General features: G+C 23.7%; 1 protein-coding gene across 1 annotated transcript; it reads left to right on the top strand.

The window, feature by feature from the left end:
• The first annotated feature begins 84 nt into the window (after window positions 1-84).
• Window positions 85-12,405, top strand: LOC122508439 (centrosomal protein of 152 kDa-like). The gene is made up of 11 exons (XM_043621790.1): window positions 85-496; window positions 2,293-3,181; window positions 3,315-3,403; window positions 4,272-4,472; window positions 4,733-4,972; window positions 5,062-5,234; window positions 5,336-5,797; window positions 7,202-7,524; window positions 7,602-7,702; window positions 7,792-9,132; window positions 11,176-12,405. Exons 1-11 carry the CDS (start codon window positions 377-379, stop codon window positions 11,389-11,391), a joined length of 4,155 nt encoding a protein of 1,384 aa, XP_043477725.1. The 5' UTR covers window positions 85-376; the 3' UTR covers window positions 11,392-12,405.
• Window positions 12,406-16,725: the final 4,320 nt, after the last annotated feature.

Consider the following 16,725-nt stretch of genomic DNA (forward strand, 5'->3'; position numbering starts at 1 on the left):
AAAACACTTTGAGGACGCTAGGCGAGTTTTCATTAACCAATCAGAATTCATGAAGAAATTACAATTCCGCATTACTTCCGTCATGTGAACTTTGCAAAATGGTGTTTGACTTTTCAGATTGTTTACAAGCAGTTTGTAAAGCAAATAATTACGATTTTAGTGGTTCCTGCATGTTTGTGTGTTTGTTTATTTGTGTTGAATTTAATGAAAATGCAAAAATTCACATTATCTAATGTGTTTTTTAATTCGAAACGATAAAATAAGACAATTTCATGACCCACTTGTTGCGTTTAGGTTATGATGTTATAAACAAAGCTATGATGTTTCTAAAAGTACGCTTTATCTCATAAAATTTGTTTTTTAATCAAAATAAGGAATGGAGGCACCTGGATTGAGCCTTTTCCAGGCCTCAGACATTATACAAATTGGTACAAATACTAATCCAGGACAGGAAGAAGAGGAGGAGCAGGAAGATTTCAAACGACGTAATGAAGAGGTAAGCGAGAAAAAATATTTTCTTCTATTGATATTTTTTGAATTCTATTCATATTTTAAAGTAAATTAATTATTATTTCACACATGTTAATGTTTATTTTATTTCTTTTTAACTTTCCTTAAGTATTTTGAGTCTTAACGAAAACCTGTATTTAAAAGAAACTATTGAACAGGTTTCAAAAGTTTGGTAAATATTTCATTAAGAATAGACATTTTTGTGTTAAAATATTGAAGTAATTTTGAGATCTAGACTAGGGAGATGTTATCAGAGACCTAGACTAATCTTATTTAATTCCCTCGTATCGTAAATGTAAACTAGTGCAATGTTTGTAAATAACTTTTAGTTGCATTTTGTATGCTTTTGCAATTTCTTTTTTCGCTTAAAAAAGTGATTCGGAAAACTTGAATAATTATCAAGTTACCTTTTTGACACACAAAATTTGTAACACAAACAGGATTGCCACAGGTCAGGGAATTCAGGGAAAAGTCAGGGAAAGTAGAATTGGACAGGGAAAGCAGAGAAAACTCAGGGACTTTTATTAAAAGAACTAGAAACAATTAAATGTTTACAATTTATAAGAAAATTCTGAATTTTTGTGTCTTTTTGTTACAATTTTAAAAATTATTTTCAGTAATTTTAATAAAATTCATTACAAAATTCAATTATTTTCATAAATAACAATATTCATCATTAGAATTCAATTACTTTCATAAATAACAATATTCATCACAAGAATTCAATTATTTTCAAAAATTTTAATAAAAATCTTCGCAGAAATTCAATTATTTTCAAAAAATGTAAAAAAAAAAATTGTCAACATTTCAATTACTTTTATAAATGAATAGCAAAATTCCTCGATAAAATTGAATTATTTTCAGAAATTGTAATAAAATTTATTGTAAAATTCAATTATTTTAATAAATAATAGTATTCATCACAAGAATTCAATTATTTTCGAAAATTTTTAATAAAATTCATGGCAAAATTTCAATTATTTTCAAAAATTTTTCTTAATTCAATGATTTTTAATATTCTACACCAACATTCAATTATTTTCGAAAAATTAAAAATTTTACAGAATTCAATTATTTGAAATAAAATTTGTATAAATTAAAAAAAAATCAAACATTTTAAAATTTGGCATTAAATTCTTTGCAGTAATTCAAATATTTTCATAAATAATGAAACTCATTGTAGAATTTCAATTATTTTTAATACAATTTTAGTCGATTTCCTCGAAAAATGTGATTGTTCTTAAAAATGTTATTAAAATTCGTCGAAAGAATTCAATTATTTAAAAATTTATTCATAAAATTATACGTATAAGAATTTAATTTTAAGAAACATTCAATTATTCAATAAAAATTATTTATGTTTGTATTTAAATAATTGAATTCTCGTAGAATTTTCTAAAAAAAATTTATTTAAATATTAATTTCAGTTAAAATTTTAAATAATAATTGAATATTACAAGCATTATAGGATGAATTTTTAGAAATAATTGAATTTTGTAAAGATATTAAATTGAAATATTTTAAAATCTGAATTTTTCATAAAAGTTCTGAAAGTAATTACATTTTTTGAGGAATTTATTTAAAATTGTAATAAAAATAATTGAAATCCTGTGGAAAATTGTATTATTTATGAAAATAATTGAATTCTTGCAAAGAATTTTATTACATTTTAAAAAAATGAATCAGGGAAAAGTCAGGGAAAAAGAAAATTAAATTTTTGTGGCAGCCCTGTTATTTCTTATTTTACGACTAGATTTTTATTTTTCAATTTTAATTTAACAGATAAAGGATCTCTTAACGGGAGCATTTGACGATTTGGAGGAAGACGACGCCAGTTCGATAAACAGTAGTCACTATCATGACAATTCTCACTACAGTGATAATACAAATTCGGTGATAAATTCATCGTACCAACCAAATTCCCATGAGAAAGGACCAACCGTTTCACAATTGCAAAAAGAATTCGGTGTCTATACTCACAATGATGATTCCTATAATCATGAAGCATCATCATTTCACGAAACAACACCCGATGGAATACTACGAAAGAATCTCCCCGATATTCAAAAGGAATTTGCCTTACGTGATTCGCCATCAACACCATTTGTAAAAAATAATCGAACTAAAAGCACCGAGAAGAATGCGACAACAAAAACTGATTCACCATACGATTTACCACTTCCAACAAATGTTGGTGGATTCAATCATGAACGTCGTGCGCAAATTAATGACGATTATTCCTATCGCAATAATTATCCCTACAATTATGACACTCCATCAAATCATTATGACGAGGACAATAATTTCTCGAACAATGGTTATATCGATGGATACGATGAAATCCATCAAACAAATCAAATAAGTGAATACGGCGGCGGTGGTGATAATGAGAGAGCGTCTGAACATTTTAATCATTGCTATGAGACAAGTCCAAATGGAAGACCATTGGACGATCGTAGTGCGTACAAGACTGCCGAGTATAATAGTAAGGAGCAATTGGAGGTTTTGTATTCGGTGAGAATGAGAGAAATTCAACGATTGACGGAAGATTTACAACAATTACGCTTGGAGAAGGAAGATGAGAAGAATCAGCTGAGCAGGAGATTAGCCCTTGCGCAAGCTGAAACTGAGAGATCAAATTTATCACGAAATCAGGCTCAAAATGCTCTTGGTAAGTGATAATTTTAATAATTATAATAATTATTAATAAAGAAATAATATTTCTTTCAAATTTTAGTTTCATTTTAATATTTATTTATTTTAATAATTATTATCTTAACATTTATTTTTCCTACTTCTTTTAGTGGATGCAAAAGCTGAAATTGCAAGCCTTCAAGGACAAGTGAAATCCTTAAAGGACAGAACGACTATTTTAGAAAAAACCAACGAGAAGGTGAGAATTTTTCTCTTAATTTGACTTTTATTTTCAATCTCTGAATAATTTCAGATTCAAAATTCTGAAAAATTCACTTTATAACAAATTAATTATTATTTACAATTTTTTAAAATGCTAATAAAATTATTCGCTAGGAATTCAATTATTTTTTATAGATAATAAACTTTTTCGCAGGAATTCAATTATTTTTTATATATAATAAACTTTTTTGCAGGAATTCAATTATTTTTTATAAATAATCAAAATTCTTCGCTAGAAATTAAATTTTTTTAAAATAATAAACTTCATCGTAGGAATTTAATTCTTCTTTCTATATAATAAAATTATTCGCAGTAATTAAATAAAATTTTTCGAAAGAATTTAATTTTTTTTTTATTAGAATGGCATTATTTAAAAAAAATTGAATAATATTCTTCGCAAGAATATAATTATTTTTTATAAATAATAAAATTCTTTATAGGTATTAAATTATTCTCAATACAATTTTAATAAAATTCTACGCAAGAATTACACAATTTTTAGTACTTACAATTTTTCCCAAAAAATTCAAATATTTTTAAAACTTTTAATAAAATGCAGGGAAAAATTCAATTATCCTCAAAAAATTTGAATGAAATTTAATAATCAAGTTTTTAATAATTATAATTAATAAAAAACACGATAATTTTAAAATCTTTAAAGAAATTTTCCTTAAAAATGGACGATTTTCGAAATTTTCAATTAATATTATTTAAAAAATGTAAAGAAATTCTTTAATTATTTTTGAAAAAGCTAATAAAATTCTTGAAAATAAAATAGAATATTATCATAAATAATAAAATTCTTCGCGGGAATTCAATTTTTAAATGAATTTAAAATTTTCCAGCTTACCGATGAATTGTCAGAAGCGAGAGATTTGGTTTTTGATTTACAACAAAAAATCTCCGTTCTCGAGAGAGTGCAATCACTTCAAGCAAATGATAAAACGGAGGCAAAATTTCTGGAGCAGGCTCAAGAGAAACATGCCATCGAGGTGAAAAATATGCAGACACAAATTGATGTACTTACTGACAAATTAAAAGCGAAGGTATATTTTTAATTTCTAAATATTAAATAATAATTACACTACAATTAAGTAATTTAATTTGTAATACTTCCATTTTACATTTAAGGATTCAATTATTCGCATTTAAGGATTCAATCATTTGCATTTAAATTCAATCGAAAATTTTCGAAATTACAAATTCAAATTTCACTGTCCAAGAAATATATTTATGGAGCGTTTAAATGTGTCATTGATTGCAAATGCAATTTATAATTTCAAATGAATATTTAATAATGTTGCAGGAAGAAGCTTATAAGTCGTTCGAATACAAATTGGAGGACATGAGGAGAGCACACGAAGCACTTATGGTTGACAAAGCAGACACAATGAATCGTTTGACGCAAGCATTGGAAGAAAGTCAAACTCAATGTCATAATTTAATGGCAAATAATAAGGGTCAAGAGTCTTTAAAATTGCAAGCCGAATTAAATTTGGTAAATCGACAAAAGGATCAACTCGAGAAAATAATTGACGATTTAAAGGTAAGAATTTATCGAAATAAAAATCACTCGATTGTCATTGAGATAGTTAGAAGTCAAAAGAATATAAAAATCCAATCTTTCATTTACAGCATAAATTAGAAGTAGCCAAAAGCGATGCAGTGCAATACGATTCATTACTCAGTTTGACAATGGAAGACGAAACAGATTCAATGCGACAATTGAAATTAGGCGAAATTCACAATAAATCGAAGAGTAAACCTAGTGACGACGTGACAAATAAACTAAGAAGTGAATTACAAAGGTAAATTTCAATTGGAAAATTGAATAAAAGTTTTTTTTCTTCTTTTATTTAACATTTCGTTGCCCATCATTTGGATGATGAAAATAAAAATAAATTTTCAGATGTTTAGCTGGACAGGCAGTGAAAAGAAAGGAGATCAATCGACTAGAAAATACTCTATCGCAAAAGGAGAAAGAGCTCGATAGAGCGACAACTGTCGCGGAAACATGCCGTCAAGAAGCCGCACGCTTTGCAAAAAGAGTCAATGAACTCGAGATTGAACTCAAATCATTATTAACGGATCAAGCAGCAAAGGCAAATACTGAAATAAAAAAATTGTCCACCCATTTGAGTGAAGTGAGAAAACAATATGAAACATTAAAAGCGGAGAAATATGAGGTCGACATGAGATTAAATGAAGCATTAAAAGACAATGAGGAGATTATTTCGAAAATTCGTCAAGACACTTTAGCGCAATGCGAAAAAGAAGCTGTCGATGAATTCAATAAGGAATATCTCGAGATTCACGATAAAGCTGTAGAAAGAGTTCGACAGGAGGCACAATGTGAAATAGTGCAATTAACGTAAGATTTTTCACTTTGTTTCTTAACTTTTCTAATCTTTTTCTTTAAATGTTTTCAATTTTTTAATTAATTTAGCAAAATTCATTAAATTCTTGTAAAGATTCATCAAAAATTTTGAAAATAATTGAATTATTTTTTTATTGAATTTTTCTTTTTAAATGTTTTCAATTTTTAAATTAATTTAGTGAAATTCATTGAATTCTTGCAAAGATTTATCAAAAATTTTGAAAATAATTGAATTCTTTCGATAAATTTAATTAAAATTGTATTGAAAATAATTGAATTCCCGCAAAGAATTTTGTTATTCATAAAAATAATTGAATTTCATTGAAGAATTTTATTATTCAGCAAAATAATTGAATTCTTGCGAAGGATTTTATTAAAATTTTTAAAAATCCCAATTAAATTCTTTTAAAGAATTTCTTTGCATTTTTTTAAAATAATAGAGTTTCTTTAATAATTTTAATTGAAAATTTTGAAAGCAAATGAATTTTATGAAGAAGAATTTTATTAAAATTGCATTAAAAATAATTGAATTCCTGAGAAGAATTTTATTATTTATAAAAATAATTTCATTCTTGCAAAGAATTTTACTATTTATAAAAACAATTAAATTTATTCGAAATGTATTAAAAATTTCTTCTAAAATTTAATTCTTTCGAGGAATTCAACTAGGATTGTCTTGAAAATAATTGAATTCCTGCAAAGAGTTAAAACTCTTTTAATATTTATACAAATAATTGAATTGTTTCGAAGGATTTATGAAAATTTTAGAAAATAATTGAATTTTTTTGAAAAATTTTATAACGGATTAAGAAAAAAAATTTAATTCTTTCGCAAAATTTTATTGAAAGTAATTGAGTTTTTGCAAAAAATTTTACTATTTATAAAAATAATTGAATTCTTCCGAAGAATGTTATTATTTAAATAAAAATAATTGAATTATTGCGAAGAATTATATATTTAAATTTTTGTAAATATAAACAATAATTTGTTTTGTACTTAAAAAGAGAATTTTTTGAATTTTTATTATGAAATTATTTAAAAATTTATATTTGAAAATAAAAAACTTTGTAATTTGCATAACAATAAAACATGGAATACTATCTTCCGCGCTTAGCATTTGATAGTTTTTTAATAATTTATCATTTTAATTTAAAAAATTTATTTTATTTTACAAACTTCTGTATTTTGATTTTATTTTTTGATTTATTTTTTTTTTGCTCTGTTTTTTATTTATTTTTTGATTTATTGTGTTTTGTATTTATTTTGATTTATTGTGTTTCGTATTTATTTTTATTTATTCTTATTTATTGTGCGTTGTATTTATTTTTATTTATTGTGTTTTGTATTTTGTATTTATTTTGTGTTTTGTATTTATTTTGTATTTTGTTTCTTTTTCAGAGTGCAATTGGAACAGACGCAAAAGGAATTGGATCGAGTCAAAGAACTGTACATAGATGTTTGCGGAACAAAAGAGCAACTTATAGCGGATCATAAAAATGAAATAGAAAACCTCAGAGAGGAATATAGTTGTATAGAAACGCGAAAGCAAGAATTTGAAAAGACATTTAAGGATTTAGAGACACAGACAAAAGTTACCGAAAGATTGACAAAGGAATGTGAAAGCTTTAGAAACAGAGTTACCGAATTAGAAAAAGATTTAGCGTGCGAGAGAAAGAGGAGAGATGAGCACGTTAAAAAAATACACGTCGAAATTGAACGCGGTAATTTTTTAATTCTTAATATTCTCCTCGTAAAATTCAATTAAAATTGTATTTTTAAATAATTTCTTATTTTTCAGCAAAAGAAGAGGCATTAAAAGAATTACGAAATTCACATCCCGATCATCAGATAAGTCTCCTTCTTCCTGACTGTTCCGAACATTTGGATAAAATAACACAGGTTTGTAATTTTCCATTTTTTTCCGATAAAAAAAAAAAAATTTTACTGCAAAGAAAATTAATAAAATTTTATTATTCTAATTCAAATAGCTCGAAGATGATTGCAAGCGATTGGAGGAGAAATTATCAGCGGCAATGGAGGAGCAAAAGAGAATGACGGATTTACAGACAGAATTGGAGAATATAAGACTGAAGCTCGCCCAGGTGGAAATTTCACAGGAATCATGGAAACAAAAATACGAGAAGGCAGTGTCCGATCATAGTCAATATCGATCAAAAATATCAAAATTAGAAAATGCCTTGTCGAATTCGAGAAAAAATTCAACACTAGAAGATTCGAATGATAAAATGCTCACTAGTTTGTTACAAACGGAAAATGAAACATTAAAAACAAAATGCGAGAGTCTTGCCAGTGAAAAGAGTGTATGCAAGGAGAATATCACAAAATTAGAAATCGATCTCTCCGAGGCAAAGAAGACAATTTCAAATCTCGAGAGTAAATCGAGAAGAAGTAGCGAATTGAAAAAAGAATTATCAAGGTATAAAGACATAGTCGTTCGAAACGAAAAAACCGATTCCACAATTCTCGAAGAACGAATAAAATCTTTAGAGAAAAATTTAGAAATAAAAGAACAAAAATTACAGCGATTAAAAGACCTGGAGAAAATAAAAGAGGACAGAGATTATCTAATAGTAAAATTAAAGAATCAAGCTCAACAATTTGAGCAATTTATCAAAAATCAAAAGCAAGTATCGGCAGAATTAAATCTTTCGCCTCGTAGTTCAAACGATTATACGGACATACAGAAAATCAAGGAGATAACAACAAGGGAAGTGCGTGAAGAAATGGAACAACGCGTTGCCGAAGAATTGAAGGCAATTGAGAAGAAACAACGGCAAAGTCTCAAGGAAATTGAGGAGAAAAATCGACAGAAACAAAAAGAAATTGACGATAAATATAATCGTTTACTTCTCGATTTACGAATGAAACTTTGTGACAAGACAAAGGAAGCGGAACAATTACGTGAAATGATGCACGCGGAAAAAATGAAATTACACACATCATTTAAAGTGCAAGAGCAAAAAGTCACACAAATGATTGAGGCAAAACTCGAAAAGTTTAATCAAGAACTTTTATCGCGAAAATGGCAGATTCATGAATTACAGGAAAAATTGAAATCAAAGGAGAATGATGTTGAAGATGAGCGCAATACAATGGCGCAAGTTATGACTGAATGGGCTGCAGAAATACGTGAAATTAAAGCAAAGGAAGTTGAGGCTACAGAGGAATTGAAAAAAATCAAGGAACGTGATGATCGATTGATTGCAGAAATTAAGGAACTTAAAGAAAGGGAAAAAGAATTGCAAATGAGTGTTAAAAATTGGAATAAAAAATATCAGTCAGCTAAGGAAAGTGCAAATAATTATAAGGTATGTCGGAAAATTTTTGCAAATTTTCCATTTTCAATTCATTTCTACTTTGTTTTCTTTTTCTATATTTAACTTTTTAGGGATTATTTTTATCACTTTTTCGATTTTTTCTTTTTTAATCAGGGAATTCATCAAAAATACTGGAAAAAATATCGAATTTCTAGAATTGATAAAACAAATTCCGTTTTTAGTGAAATCTTTGAAAATATTCATATTTTTTTTCAATTTTTCAAAATATAAAATTGAATTCATTTTAAACAATTCAATTCTTGAAGAACTTTCAAAGAATTATTAATTATAAATTGTTCAGCGAATTTTATTTATTTAACTTTACTTAAAAATTCAAAAATAATTGAATTTCAGAAGTTACGTTCGCAATTTTTATAAATAATTTAATTTAAGCAGTTTTAAATTTTTAATATTTGTGGAAAAGTGATTTAAATAATTTTTCTTTTTAAATGTTTGGATTTTTAATATTAATGCAATTCTAATTTAATGTTTTGTAAATTAAATGATAACAAAAATTAATTCAACAAAATTGTTTTCTATTAAACATGATAATTTAATTTTGAATCTGAAATAGTTTAATTCTTGCATAGAATTTTATTGTAATTTTTGAAAAAACTAATTTTTAATAAAATCTAAAATCTGAAATAATTCAATTCTTGCAGAGAATTTTATTAAAAATTTTTTGAAATAATTGAATTGTTTCGAAAAATTTTAGAGAAATTTTGAAAAATGATTCAGTGCTTTAGAGAAATTTAATTATAATTGTATTAAAAATAATTCAATTATTACAAAGAATTAAAAAAAAGTTTTTTTTAATAATTTCAATTTTTGCGAGAAATTTTATTAAAATTATATTCAATTATATTCAAAATAATTACAAATGATCTGAAGAATATCATTAAATATTTATAGAAATAATTGAATTCTTTTGGAAAATTTTACACAAATTTCATTCAAAATGATTAAACTTCTACAAAGAATTTAATTATTTATAAAAATAATTGAATTTCTGCAAAGAATTTTATTATTTATGAAAATAATTGAATTCCATTCTAAGAATTTTATTATTTATAAAAATAATTAAAATTCTTATAAAGAATTTTTTTAAATTTCGAAAATAATTGAATTTCTTTGAAGAAGTTTATTATTTTCAAAAATAATTGAATTTCTGTAAAAAAAATTTGATTAATTATGAAAATAATTGACCTCCTGGCTAAGAATTTTATTTTTTGAAATTCTTTTAAGAATTTTACTTAAATTTTCGAAAATAATTGAATTCCTGGTAAAGAATTTTATTATTTGTGGAAGTAATTGACTTCTTTTGAAAAATTTTATTCAAATTTAATTCAAAATAATCAAATTGCTGCGAAGTATTTTATTATTTATGAAAATAATTGAATGTCTTTGAAGAATTTTATTATTTCCAAAAATAATTTAATTTCTGGCTAAGAATTTTATTATTTTCAAGAATAATTAAATTCTTTTGAGAAATTTTATTCAATTTTCATTCAAAATAATTAATTTTCTGTGAAGAATTTTATTATTTCAAAAATAATTCAATTTGTAAACAAAAAATTTTATTATTTTCAGTTTGTAAAAAATTCTTTTTTTCTTTCAATCCTTGTGAATTTCACTGAGAAGAATATTTTGGAAGACTTGCTTTCCCAATTTTTATAAATAATTGAATTTTAAAAGATTTGAAATTTTTGTAAATCTTATTTCCTGTAAAAAAATAATTTAAATATTTATTGAGAAAAAAATTATTCATGTTTCGAATAATTTTACAATTCAAGATATTGACAAATGTAATAGAAACATTTTCTTGTCTATCTAATTTTTTTTCAGTATGAATCAGAATATTTTTTAGTTTCATGAAAAAATTTAAAAAATTCTCTCTGGAAATTGATGAAAAAACAAAATTAAATTTATGTGTCAAATTTATTTTATTTTATGTGTCATTTTATGAGGAAAAAAATACTACAAAAACAGATAAAAATGTAAATTAAAATTACTAAAAAGAAATTTCATTTCCAGGAATATGCGTCGAAGAAGGAGAAATATTTTCACGACGAATGCAGACGTTTGGAGGAGGGCTACAATAAGGCAATGAAGGAAGTGGACCGAAAAGTCGAGGCAGAAGTGTCATTGCAGAAAGAGCAGGTAGCATTAAAAGTAAAAGAACTCGAGAGTCAATATGAGGAGGAGGTAGAAAAATTGCAACTTAAAATGAAGTACAAATATAAATGTTAAATAATGTATGAAAGAAGTGAAAGAAAAAAAAACTATTAGCATGCAATATAGCTTTTTTGTAGTTTAGGGTAAATTGTAGTTAGAAGAGGCTGTTGAGGCTAGTTACGTTATTAATTTAAAGCACTTCATTGTACAACACTTGAAATAGGCGGTTTTATTCTCAATGGGACCAGTGAGTCAAAAGATTAAAAAAAAAATTTTTTTTTAAAATACTTTCGATTTTACTCTGGCGAAAAAATAATAAGCTCTCTAATTTTGTAGATAATAAACAAACCAAGCAGTCATCACCGGTATTATCGAAAGTGAGATTTTAATGTACAAGTTTTTCTGTATAATATCCAATAGAAAAAACTCGGTGTTAATGTATAATTAGAAATTTATCTGAGGAAGAACTCTTGAAGTAATTTTTCTCAACGCGTTATTGTAGAAATTAAAGAATTTTTTTTTCTTTTTTTTTTTGAGAGAGAGTTGACGTGGCTATTTTTTTTGTATATATTATTTAAAAGAAAAATCAAAAAAATGTTTTAAATTATATACGAATTAGTTTAAAAATAGTATTTTCTATTTTCGCAGATTATTATTAATTAATGAATTAATTAATAATGAAAAGAACATTATTAACATTATGTTGCTCTCGATCTCTTTTTTTATTTTACATATACATAGTTTTACATGACATACCTAGAAATAATATTAAATACCATAAACACCAAGATTAATCTCCAATTTAATTAATCAGTAATTAAACATAACAAATACTACAAATACTCGAGTCATTTTTGTATTATTTTTTGTTAATTTAAAGATTTAAATAGAGCAGAAAATACTCATAATTGCTAAAATTATCTTTGAGATTTGAATTTAAATGTTTGTTCACTAAAAATGTGTATAAAAAAACGAAAAAGACTTACGACGATTTTAAGAAAAGTAAAGCAAGTACAAAATAGATTTTAGACTTTTAAAGAAGAAAAAAAAATGTTACCTCGAAAATAAAAGTTGAGAAAAAAAAAAAAATTATACAAAATTTATATTTTCGGAAGATGAAAAAAATTTTCGACATAAGAAATTTTAGCAAGGAGAAAAAGAAGAAATGTGTCTATATATTTTTTTCTATAAAATAAGGTAATACCAATAGTGAGTTACCCAAAATTAAAAGAAAAAAAACTGCCTAAATTTTTCCTTGTACAATGGACATTTGTAAATTTAAGAATTTTCAAAAGTCTTTGACAAGAAATTATTTAGTCTATTTCGAGTGTTTTTTAAATTGATTTTTAAAGAAAAAAAAAAGTTGTGCATAATTATGTAATATAGTCATTAATTAAGTTGCTATTAATTTCAGGTAAAATTTTATATTTCGAAAATTTTATCAAAATTTTATTTTTGTTACTTACACCTGAAGAAAGAGAGAGAGTTAATGAAATCTCTACGATTTTAATTACTCATCATTTATATGCCATAATTTATTTTAATTCTCCTTAAGTTTAGTTGTAAAGAATTTATTTTTTGTAATTTTAATTTTTACAAATTATTTTCTGGTAAAGACCCTATTTTTAAATTCATTTTTCTATTTCATTTTTCAATTTCATTTTTCAATGAAAAAAAGAGATTAATTTTAAAATAGTAACTCGCTATTGCTGCTTTCCTTAATTTATTTTGTTTTTTCGATTATTGAAAAAAGGATTTTTTTTCTGTAAATATTAGAACTTCAATACATTTCAGTCATTTAAAAACAAAGTATATTCCACGTTTTAATCTGTAATTTTATAGAGAACTTCCAATTCCAAGAAGATTTATATAGTATAGTAGATGTGACATATAGTATTAATTAATTCAATAACTGAATATTTTGATTCAACTCGTCGATTAATTGCAATAATTTTTTTTTTATAATTTAGAAAAAGTCTCTCTATGAACGAGTGATCAAAGTATTTAGAAAATTATTTCATGTACTCGAAAAAAAAAACAATTTTATGTAATTTGTACAAAGTATAATTCTATCGATAAGCTATACATATATAAATATATGAACATGTATATGCATTTTATTTTTACGTACAAAAAAAAATTGTACAAATGAGAAAAAAAGCTCTCTTATTATTGTACGCGTTTTGTTTCTATAATTTACATTATTAAAAAAAACTGTAAATTTTCGCAAAAAAAATTTTTATCTTCGAAAGTTTTAAAAATTAATTTTCAAATTAATTTTTAAATTTATTTTCAAATTTATTTTATTTAAAAAATTTTAATTTAATTTCGTGTTAAACATTTGAATTTAATTTTTATCATAAAACGAGAGTTTCTCATTATGATGAAAATGTATTTCGTTTCTTCAATTCTGAATATAGAAAATAAAAATAAAATATATATATGTTATCACAGAAAATGAAAAATTGTCGATTATCCTGTAAAAAAAAATTATGTGTTCACGTAAAAAAAAAAAATTCAAAGCAGGATGAATGAAAATTGTATAATATTTAAGATCTCTGACCGTTAAATTGTACTTTTAATTTATAGTGTATAAAGTCGTTTATATTATCGAATCTATCAAAAAAGGAATTCACTTCATTTAATGAAAGTATACATTTTAAATTTTACTTATTAGCAGTATTTCCCTAATGTATGTGTGACAGTAAAAATGGACTTAAAAATGAACAAAAAAAATTTATATTACAATATCACTGAGAATTTAAAAAAAAAAAGAAGCGTTATTTCATTTTTTGTATTTTAATTAATCATTTTCATTTTTTTTTTGTAAATTTAAAAAATCTTTTACTTTCAAATTTCTTTTTCATATCATTATTTTATTTTTACAGTAATAAAGCAATAAGATGGGAAATTTATCATATTTAGTATTGGAAAAACAAAAACAAATATTAATATTTATTAAAATAAATATTTCATTTATTAATATTTATTAAAATAAATATTTAATTAATTAATATTTATTAAAGTAAATATTTCACTTATTAATATTTATTAAAATAAATATTTTATTTATTAATATTTATTAATATAAATATTAAAGTATGACATCTTATTGCTTAATATAATTCTCTAGATACTATATCTATCGAAATAAAATCATCCCTTGATAGAGAGTATTATTATGTAATAATTAGTTAGTTGTATTTTTGTACGTAGATTAATTTATTTTTTTGTAATAAAGATTATCTTGCCGAAATAATTTACATTATTTTTTCCTTTATGTTTAACGACAGAATGAAAACTATTGCTTTAAAAATGCATTTTTTTTTTAAATAAAACAAACGAAATTTTTGTTTTTGGTGATTTTAATATTATACAATGTATTGGGTACTGTATTTATTTTTATCGTCCAAAAATATATATGTTATAATAATGGAAAAAATATATTGAATTGTAAATTGAATTTAAAGAGTTAAATATTATTATAAAATCCTTTTCAGTGTAAAAAAAATGTCTCAAGAGAATTTAATTTATTTTTCTTTGTTAAATATAAAAAAAAATTAAATCAAATTAGTTATTTAAATGAAGAAAATAGTAAAATTTATTATTTTTTTTTTCACAAAGTAAATACGGAAATTAACATTTTTCAAAATCTAATTTGCATTATGTTGATGTAATATACTTCAAAATATCTGGTCTAGGCAAATAGGCGCTTATTTTGTAATAAAATGACGTATTAAAGAAGTTGATTTGAAAATAAAAATATTGGATTTGAATTTTCTTTAGTAGGTATCTAAAAATAAACTCTTTTTTTTTATTTTCTTTGTTTCTTTTTAATGATTTTTTTAATTCTTATAAAGAAATGTAGAAAATGAAATTAATAAAAATATATAAAAATAAATATAATTTAATTTAACTATAAATTTATTATTAAATTATTTATAGATTTAATTTTTTCCCCTATCGGAAAAGGGGGAAGGAGAAAAAAATAATTAAAAAATTGTTTATGAAATTTAAATACAAAAAGTATGAAAAATAACTAAAAAATTGTTTTTGTCTTGAAAATATTAAAATTCGATTAAATTAATATTTTGATTAGAATTTCCATAATAAAATTATTCTATAATCTGTCGTCTATTAATCAAAAACAAAAATATAAATCTACGTCATTGGACCAGACCTGATTGAAGGATTCGGATGAAACAATGCCCTTGCATAACACGCATTCCCTAAAAGGCCGAATGACTTTCTCGAGTAAATCCCCATTGACTTGATGTTTTATTTTTATTTTTGTTTGTTTTTTTTTGTTTGTTATTTAAAACTTGTACATATCCATTTTTGGATGAGCTGTCGTTAAAGGTCATCTACATTTGAGAATGAGCTTAGTTTCAATAACGCATTCTGTTGAATCAACTTAATTGCATTCACTAGAATTTTACAATTTTTTTTTGTTTTTATTTTTTCCTACAGAATTTTAGAAAATCTAAAAAAAATTGATCTAATCTGATGGATTTAAAGAAATTACTTTGTTTATTAATATTTTTACTCGAACTTCGATTTCGAAACCGCAATTTTTAAGTAATCGAAAAAAAACAGTAAAAATAATAATTAAATTGAAAATAATAATTAGTTGAATTTAAATAAATAAAAATTCCTTTTATAAATTAAGAAACGGATTTTTAAATTTTTGCGAAATTTCACTTTATGTTGACATTTTCAATTTAAATACTAAACATCATTGACATTTGCCACTCTTTTCAAAAATAAGAAAATTTATTATATATAAAAAATAGTAAAATAAAATTCTATGTAACGAAATTGACATTTAACGTTTCCAAAAAGAAATTAATATTAATAAAGAATTAAGAAATAATACAATAGCCAAAAATTGAAATTCTAATGTAATTCTACAAATCGAAACTCTCATCTTTTTGATAGTTTGAAAACCAAATTGAAAAAAATACAAAAAAAATATACAAGAATAAAAAAATTAAACGAAAAATATTTTAATTATTGAAAAGATTTTTTTCTACTTTGTATATTTATAATCGATACAATATATTAGCATTCTTTTGACGTCATAAAAAAACTTGTCGCATTCCGATAAAAAAACTTTTTTTCTCCTATTTTTATAGATGTGTGTAAAAAAAATTTTTTTTGTGCGGTCGTTTCTCAAGCTAATTAATGAATACATTAAAATAAAAGTTTTGAGTTTATAAAATCAATGAATATTATAGTTTCTTCGAAGAGGAAAAAATTATTTGAAATAATAATGAATTTAGTTTTTTGGGGAAAAATTCTTTAGAAATAATTTTCAAATTTATTATTAATTATAATAAAATAATGTAAATTCTTTAACGGTGATATCAATATCAGAATTGATTGCAAAAGTCCTGTGCATTAAGGTCA

The sequence above is a fragment of the Leptopilina heterotoma genome, unplaced genomic scaffold, assembly GCF_015476425.1.
Source record: "Leptopilina heterotoma isolate Lh14 unplaced genomic scaffold, ASM1547642v1 Lhet_54, whole genome shotgun sequence".
NCBI classification, from domain to species: domain Eukaryota; kingdom Metazoa; phylum Arthropoda; class Insecta; order Hymenoptera; family Figitidae; genus Leptopilina; species Leptopilina heterotoma.

Bases quoted from the DNA above. Each gene is read 5' to 3' on its own strand.
- LOC122508439 (XM_043621790.1), top strand. From the start codon at position 377: ATGGAGGCACCTGGATTGAGCCTTTTCCAGGCCTCAGACATTATACAA. The intron at 7,525-7,601 runs GTAATTTTTTAA...CTTATTTTTCAG, and splicing joins ACACGTCGAAATTGAACGCG to CAAAAGAAGAGGCATTAAAA. The intron at 7,703-7,791 runs GTTTGTAATTTT...TAATTCAAATAG, and splicing joins ATTTGGATAAAATAACACAG to CTCGAAGATGATTGCAAGCG.